This window comes from Anneissia japonica, unplaced genomic scaffold, assembly GCF_011630105.1.
Source record: "Anneissia japonica isolate Jap-2015-1 unplaced genomic scaffold, ASM1163010v1 scaffold9_len2422644_cov172, whole genome shotgun sequence".
Lineage (NCBI taxonomy): Eukaryota > Metazoa > Echinodermata > Crinoidea > Comatulida > Comatulidae > Anneissia > Anneissia japonica.
The window spans coordinates 1,790,927-1,799,855 of NW_022758107.1; the positions used below are offsets into that span (position 1 = coordinate 1,790,927).

An 8,929-nucleotide genomic window follows, 5' to 3' on the forward strand; every position below is an offset into this window, starting at 1 on the left:
GGAGCTGTTGAACTCTGCATCCTATAAATTAAAACAAAATACTCATACTTATTTGGGCATCAAACTGTGATTTGCCCTTTGACCTCCCCTATGTGTTTTTACAATAGTGTCATAATAAGAATACTAGCACGTTTGGCCGATCCAGGGCAAAACAACGTAACTTAACAAAGATATAAAAAGTAGTTACACGGTTTTGCTATGGGATGGCTGCGCTAACTCCACCGCATTCGATGTTCTAAACATGCAGAGCTGTGTGTGCGTACTCAACAAGATGGCTGACGTAAATTCAGCCAAGCAAACAACGCCTAAAGACTGCTTTTAATGGAGCCCTCAATTTAACATGTTTTGAAAACAGTGTAGTTACCCGTATGAGCTCAAAAGTTGCGGTGTAGTGTACACAATTTTGATCCTCAGTACTTCATTTTAAAATCAGACTCTATTTGGCCTCTTTCTGGCTAGGCTAGTTTAATAAATAATATTATTAATAAAAAATGAAATAATAATAATAATGAAACAACAGACCGCTCAAAAATCCCTTTAGCACCAGGTGGGGCTGTCTCTTATACAATTTTGTTTAGAAATACTTAACCATAAACACTGATACATAAAATTTAAATTTAAATTGCTTGTTTTGGAGTACATGCTAATAAAAACAACAATACTGAAAATTTATAAAACGCCAGCATCCATTTTAAAATAAAACGCTCATAGTGCCCGTCCACAAGAGAGTCTGCCCCAATCTGCCCCTAGTGTATAATATCTTTACAACTGAGAAGTTACAAGACAAGGAAGTACATATATAGATATACTAGTACAGCTGAATGTGGTTTTAGTGGTAAGCTGACTGTTGGTATCCTGAATATAACTGTTAGCACTCCATTCTAAACAGGAAGCATGTGTTTTCCTCTAATGCACTGTCCTTCCCTAGCATATCCTGGTCAGAAATGGTTTTTTCAATTTAATAAAACATTTAGGCAATTAAAGATGTTTCAACCCCTGAAACTTAATAATCAGGAGACTGGAAGTAAGCTGGTGAAGTGCGCTTCTACTACCAAAATGTTGAAAAAAGTTGTTTATATGCATGCATTCTGATTGATAAATCTGATTTTTCTTTTTTCAAACACTAATGGCTTCTTCGGGTCACTATTTTTCCAACAGCGTCCTGAATACTATATGTTAATTGCTTGTTAGTGAGTCACTCTGACTGAATTTCACAGCACTGCCAATGAGCGGTTCTTTCTTCAACTTAATATTGTATGTTTATTTTATACAAACAAAACTAAAGTGTAAAAAACCAATTAACATTTAATGTGGCAAATAGAGAACTGAAGTGTGACTTCAAGGACACAAAGCAAGACTTTTTTTATTTCTTGTTTCGCGAACTTATTTGTTTAAAGATCCCCAGCAGAGGTGAAAAAAAAAATTTAAAACAATTTTTTTCTTTTTTAGCAAATAGCTTTGCCAAAACATCCTGATGGAGGATAAAATAAAAATAAATTGTATTGTTGACTACAATTGACAAGTGCATTATATCAATAGGAAGAAATATAATTTATTTTTGGAGATTTCAAGGCAGCGGCGGGCGTAATAAAAATAAAGAAAACATTTTTGCGGCAGCGGGTGTGCTAATTGGCCAAAAATAAAATTTGATTTTTATTCGAAATTCTCTCTCTTCCAGGCATAATTTCAGCCTGCCTTTATTTAAATGCTTAGTCCTCCAGCCCATAGAAAATAATATTACCATACAATACCTTCTAATGAGGACTTCTTTTAAATGCAAAATATAAAAGTTTAGCCAGTTTGACCTGGGCATGTTCATTGGCTAGCAAATCATAAAACTTATATAATGTGGGATTTCTCCATTAATACTCAAACAAAGATTCCCTATGCGTCTTGTAAGCAGGGCAGACAAGACAAAAGTGGAACTTAATCTTCTGGTTCTTTCCTATCACACATACGACATAGTCGCAATGACTAATCACTGCCTCTTATATTCATATTTTAACATATGCGATGAAGTTCTTGACTTTGTAATACAACTTCTATGCCTGAATATGGTTACTGATTTTAAATAATTTTCAGTTTGAATAAAGTGTTTAATGTGCAGATAAAAACAATGTTTACGTGAGTCTGTTTGTGCTCTCCTGTAAATAAACGTCTTTACATCGTTGTTCATGCAAAATGCTTTTAAAAACAAAAGTTTATTGTCAATATCCTGGTTGAGCCACATATGCCTAAACCCATGAATATTTAGCAAAATATCAGTATTGGAGGACGGCAAGTTCGTGAAATAAGCCCAGTGGCTTTAAGGTTATCCTGATACAATAATAGGTAGTTTTCGCCGCACAACGTTTGTAAATAAATGAAATATCCATGCGCAAACCCGTAAATAATGTACGTTGAGCACATAAAATTCTGAAATTAACGTACTCCGCAACGTAAATGAATAAATTACGGTATGACGTCGTCCATTAACGTTAAAGTTAATGTCGTCTGGCGAAAACTGCCTATTTTCCAATTATGTTTCTTTAATGTATTGTGAATATGCGACTACAGTATGTGAATTTATTGAATAAGCAACAAAAAATCAATCTTAGTTTATGAAAAAAGTGCTGGGTAGATTACAGATAAAGCAAACAATTTTATTTAAGTTTATGATTACTTTAGTATATGGAATTACTGTACCTCAGGCATTCCTGTAGTTTCACTTTTCAAAATTATTATTATGTACAATGTCTGTGATAATCCATTGTTTATGTGCCTGTCCATCCAGGGACCTTGTTTACAGTTTAGCTAATAAAGCGTATGCATTACTAAAGCACGCTACTTGTATGACCATGGACCTATTAATAAGAAGGACATACAACGATTTCCAGCTAGCGTGACTAATTAACCTTCAGCCAATCAACGATAAGCGGTATTTGGAAACTTCAAAGCGTTTTCTTATCGCAGCCCGCTCTCTCGAGCGCCTTTGAATAAACTCATCTTTTCCGCCTATAGGACACCCTCTATCGGTGAATATCGAATGAGTGGAGCAACAAATTTTACTGACGTCATTAGTTTGGGTCCATTTGAGAATGAATTTGACATATTAGGTGACCTTTAGTGTTAGGTTTTTGTGTGCGGTGGATCGAAGATTTTTTGTAGCTACAAGTACCAAAAAACCGAATTTGAATACGACTTTTTGTTGAAAAGTTACTGAGATTCAAAGGTAAGATTATTTAGTTTGTTTGTGATCGATTTTTCTAGAAAAAATGAGAATTTGGTGCCATTTAAATGCATTTTTTTACCGTTTCTCCCGACTTCTCCACACAACACATATGAACAACAGTTAGATAAATTACAAGACTTCATTGAAACATGGTTGTTTTATCTTTACAGTTCTTTACAAAATTTTTATAGTGATTTTAGGTGATGGTGGTTCTCTGATGATATCGTGATATGTCGATTGTAGAAATGCGCATCTGCCTGGTTATCGTGACGTTCATAGGCTTCCTAGGGCCTAGGCTAGGCCGGCCTATCTGTAATCTAGGCCTAGGCCCCTATCTTCTCTATGAATGTAATAATAGTAGGCTATGCCCTAGGCCTGTATTTTAAATATTAGGATAGCTAGTTAATAGGTCCACACTCCTACACATATATCTAACCTGTATTTTTATTGTGTGTATTTATTCAGAATGTGTTTCATGTTCTTTTTAAGTCTCTCTATAGTTAAATATGACTTGTTTATCATTTAATAATAATATGTTCAGGACCAACAGTATCTATAATAATTATTATTTTGCTTGTTTTTCTCTTTGTATGTTGTTGTTCAGGAAATAAAATCATTATTGATGAAATTGTATTGCTGATGATAATGTTTTAATTGTATGGTATAGAATAAATAAATCATAATTTTGCTTTTCCACAGTGAATCTGTTGAGTTAAGCAAGTACTGTACTCTACATCTTAAGTGAGAAATTCTGTCAAGATCCGGTGATTGGGTATTCAAAGAAGAGAGGTGCTGGAGGCTGGACTACCAACTCAAGTGTCAGGCATTTTTTAAACACACGACAGTAAACTCTAATCACAACAATGAAACAATACTTCACTGGATAGCACCACTACCAAACTGCAAGAAGACACACTAATACAGCACAGCAATTCCAAACCAAAGGGCTCTTTTCAGAGCCACCACTTTAACAAAAGAGATTCGATGCATTAAATGTGATAAATGTCACATTGGCCTTTGAAAAATAAAGTCTCAATAAATATTTTTAAATTCATTTATTGTGCTATTACTGCCATCTCTGAATACATAATTATGTAATATTCATCATTTCAAGAAGCAATTAGTACCTCAACATAATATTGTATTTTTATTATTTACATTATTAATTTACACAAGTGATTACTATTCCAGCACCATCAGGCAGATTTCCACATACCTGTACATCAACATATTTACTTGGGCAATTCCTTTTCGTAAGCTTTTTATCTTAGATTTTAAGCTACTGTTTTTAAAATTTTGGACAGTATCTGCATGTACATTTACAATATTATAATTACATCCATTGGTGACTCTCTAAAGCTTTCAGTGCACCTCCAATTTCCTCTTTGGTGTAAACACTTGCAGGCCTTTCAGTCTGTTTTTTTCTGAAAATAAATATAAAATTACTGTATTAAAATTTTAAAAAAAAGGTATGAAATACAAATAATTTAACTACTGCATGGTATTTTTTGTATTGGATTCAACAGAACTTCAACTATAAAATTAAGTTACGACCCCATCACACGATTACACCTAGCCTAGGCAGGCCTACATTTATCTGCCTTTAAATTAGGACACACAAAAAAATACAGTACATATATAAATATGGCTACCTGCAGTATTTATTAATCTAGGTTTGTGAAAATAAATTTCCAGTCATCAATAAAAAACATAACATACACAAAAGTAGGTATGAAAACTGAAGTCAATCAAAGAAATAGGGGGCCTACCAAAATTATTAATACTACAGGTCCATGTTTTAGCCCATATTAGGCAAAATAAAAAAAAATACAGGGTACCTTTTTTAACAGACGGTACGGAACCCGTCTGTTTCTCTCAGCTAGGCCCCTGTAGGTTGCTGTCACCCGCTCATGCTGAAGCAGCGACTACACACCGTTTACAAGCCCAGGCCATCGCTAGGAAGGCTATTTCATTTGGTGTCAAGCCTATGCAGTTGAAGTAGTGGTACCACGTATTACTAGGCCTAGGCCCATGTACAGTTTGGACCACCACATGCAATCATTTTATCCTCTGACTTCTGTTTGCATACATAGTGCATTTTGCATTTCTATTATCGATCTCTGCGTCATTGACGCAAAAATCTAAATCGTCCATACTGTATTCGAATTTTCATGGACCTGGTATTTTCAACAGTTTAATGTGTGTATGTGTGTCTCTCGATCGATCGCGGAGAACCAGGCAGCAGAACGAAAGCCTAATGCGCATGCCCAGAAAGGCGATAACGTAAGAAATAACGGTACCGAGCTTATCTTTTCATAGTTTATTCCGATAAATATACCCCTCTCTTATCTTGTCGGAAAAAATGATAGATCAAAGGGCAATACTACGTTGTATGTCCTTCTTATTAATAGGTCCATGGTATGACATTGAGGCGGAAGTAGGCACTCGGTATTTGAACATGGAATAAAGAAGTTGTGTTCATTTATTAATAGCCATACACAAAACTATTACAATATCATTGGCACTCTTATCTGTATTTGAAATGAAAACTTGAAGTGAAATTGAAATAATAATTTTATGCAACTTGCTGATCATTATAATGATTTCAACCAATCAGAATGCCAGTGCAAAGCCTTCTTTTTGTTTTACTTTCAAAGACAGTACTAGATATGATAATTCATGACCCTGTTCTTGGATCGGACATGACCCTTTGGCCACAAACCCTGTGTCGATAACAATAAAAACTGCAATGAAAAAAACTTTCGATATCTAAGGTTAAGTAGAACATTATTCTGGATTAGAAATGTTAATATATAACATTAAACACTATGTGAAATTTCAAATTATGGACCAGTGGTGGCCCCAGAAATTTACCGATACGGGGTCTGAACTAAGGGGCCAACTAAAGCCTCAGTCAGGGTCCCGGAATAAAATCCCAAGGTAATGTTCATGTGGCTTTTTATGGCTTTGTAATGCCCCAAAGTGTGATTTTACACCAAAATATTAGGGATGCTAACCAAAAAATAACATTTTTTTGGATACATAGACATATCGATACTTTTGGTCTCATCACCTCCTAAGACAGCGGGTAAAGCCTGTCGGATAGATGGCCAAATTCCCACTAAGTGTGGAAGTTCATAATTTTAATTTTGTACTTGCATGCTTAGATTTTGGTTTTAAACTATAATTTATAATTAATATGATTAAAAATTACTAATAAATCTAATAGTAGGTTTTTCAAAATTTAAGAATGAAATAGAAACTCAAATAAAACAAAAGTGACTCCAAATAGAGAAAGTGAGGCCATTTTACTCAACGTTTCGACTTTATTAGGTCATCATCTGGACCTCTAATTACTCTATAAATATTTTTATTCCTGATGATGACTTAATAAAGTCAAAACGTTCGAGTAAAATGGCCTCACTTTCTCTATTTGGAGTCACTTTTGTTTTATTTTATTTGAACACAGTCAGTGCACCTTCTGGTTAAATAGAAACTCTGTATGATAATTTCAAGTACCGGTTTATGTGACTGCAAATGCATAATATGCCTTTTCCATGAATCTGTAGATACATTTTGATGTGATGACAAATAACCCAAGTCAGTGGTGTGTAACCAACAGAAATAAGATAAGCTTTGAGGCTGCAGCATTGTTTTATTTTAGTTAATTTTTAACTTGCTTTTTGCTGCAATACAGTATGTTTAAACGTTGTACTCCCTTTGTTTATATTTATCATAATTGAGATTTGAATTTTGTATCATTTGATGTTATTCTTTTCTTTAATAATTTTTGTTTAATTCCCTGATGTTTCGGTTTACCTTTTCGTCTACCTATTTTATTTTTGTTCACTTTTCTTGTTATTTAATTAAGTAAGTTTGGATGCACCACTGTATTGTGTGTGCCACTGTTGAAAAAGTGAGAGCCAATTAAAATTGAAACTGAGGCTAAATTCCTGACCTCATGTTATTTAAAAATTCAATTTAATGGGGGGTTGTATCACATTAATGTTTTTTTCTGGAAAATGTTCTTAGAAGGCCATTCTACATCACTATATGAAATAAAGATTGAAAAAAAGAGCCTAAATAGTGTATTAAAATAGGCCTATGCACAGTACAGTTAGTACTAGTAGTGGTATGTACTTGACTAGTGTAACTGTTTCAGTTTCCATGTGACTTAAGAGATTTTCCTTTGTTAAAAAAATGAATTATGATACTTCTTTCTAAAACATAACTTCTACTTTATAATAAGAGAAATCTGAAAGTTATATGGTAACTGAAACAGTTGTAAGGCATAGGCCTATTGTAATGCACTACTGTATTTAGATAGGCTCTTCTTTTTTCATTTTGAATCCAGAGATCAAAAAAATGATTTTTTTTTTCAATCATATAGTTGTGTAGAATATAGTCTTTTAAGAACATTTTCCAGAAAAAATTAATGTGATATGACCCTCATTATGAGTTATGAATTTTAAAATAACATGAGGTAAAGAATTTAGCTTCAAAGCTTATCTTATTTTTTTTTGGTTACGAACCACTGACTTAGGTTGTTTGCCATCACTTCAAGAAGTCTACCGATTCATGGAAAAGGCATATGCAGGCCTGTAATCAGTATACTAATAGTATTTTTATCATTTAACTTTGTTTTAAGAAACACTCCTGAGTTTAAATTATCCTACAGTACTGTATAGGAAACCACCCTTCCCATAAACCTGGGAGTATTTATTAACTTACCCAAAAATTATCGACAAACCGAGACATCTTTTAAGAGAGTGGTTGCCTTGACTACCAGTAACATTAACCTGGAATAAAATGTGTAGTTTATTAAAAATAAACGAAGAAGAAAATATATAATAGGAATAGCAAAATAATTTTGTATATTGAGGACATGCCTACATTTATTTAATTATGTGCTTAATTAATTTTATTTTCAAACCAATATACAGATAACAAAGACAAACCTCTTAAATTATATATTATAATAATACTGTACAGAATTAATGAATACTTGAACATTTTGTAAATGTACAATATTGTCTTCATATGTTCAAACCACCGGAATTAAAAAAATCGGGAAACTGCTGGTGCGCTGGTGAAGTGTACCCCAACTCCGAAATACAAGTTTTTTAATGCATGCATTCTGATCTTTCGAGGTGTCAGTAGCATATAATTGGAAAGCATTTGCACACTGACATTGTTGATAAAGTCGTTGCCATAGATTCCAACTGTCCTGCTTTTGGTGGGATTGTCCCGCTTTTCGTAGTCGTGTCCTGCTGTCCCGCCCAAACCCCAAGTTGCAGCGCTTTTTAACTTTTATAAATAAAAAATAATCACCATAATAGCAAGATTAAACTCCCGGAGGATTCTCTGAAATCTATATATATATATATATATATATATATATATATACAATATGGACCAAGTATAACAACAATAAGAAAAAAAACAACATAAAAACACATAAATTATTTAAACTGATAAACATCTCTTTCTTCGTATCGCTATTTAATTTAATCACTATATATTAACACGGCTCGTCGTCTGTAGGGACCATAAATTTCAGAGTATCCTCCGGAGTTTAGTGTACACCGCGGCAGAACTGGTTTGCAGCCGAAATGGTCCTCGAAGACCAGGAAATTTGTGAGCTAGTGCATTTTAAGGGCAACCTAGGCCAAGGTACTTCTCCCTAGCAAAGTCATCATGGTGCTAGCCTAGCGTAGC

At 33.8% G+C, this 8,929-nt stretch overlaps 1 protein-coding gene across 2 annotated transcripts in view; it reads right to left on the reverse strand.

The window, feature by feature from the left end:
- The window catches only part of LOC117125064 (proline-serine-threonine phosphatase-interacting protein 1-like), a 31,674-nt gene that overhangs the window by 18,865 nt on the left and 3,880 nt on the right, over positions 1-8,929 (reverse strand). For both annotated transcript variants that reach the window (XM_033271436.1, XM_033271435.1), the window contains exon 2: positions 7,943-8,010. In XM_033271436.1, the coding sequence (XP_033127327.1) occupies positions 7,943-7,969 (27 nt within the window). In that variant the 5' untranslated portion in view covers positions 7,970-8,010. The remainder of the gene's footprint in view (positions 1-7,942; positions 8,011-8,929) is intronic.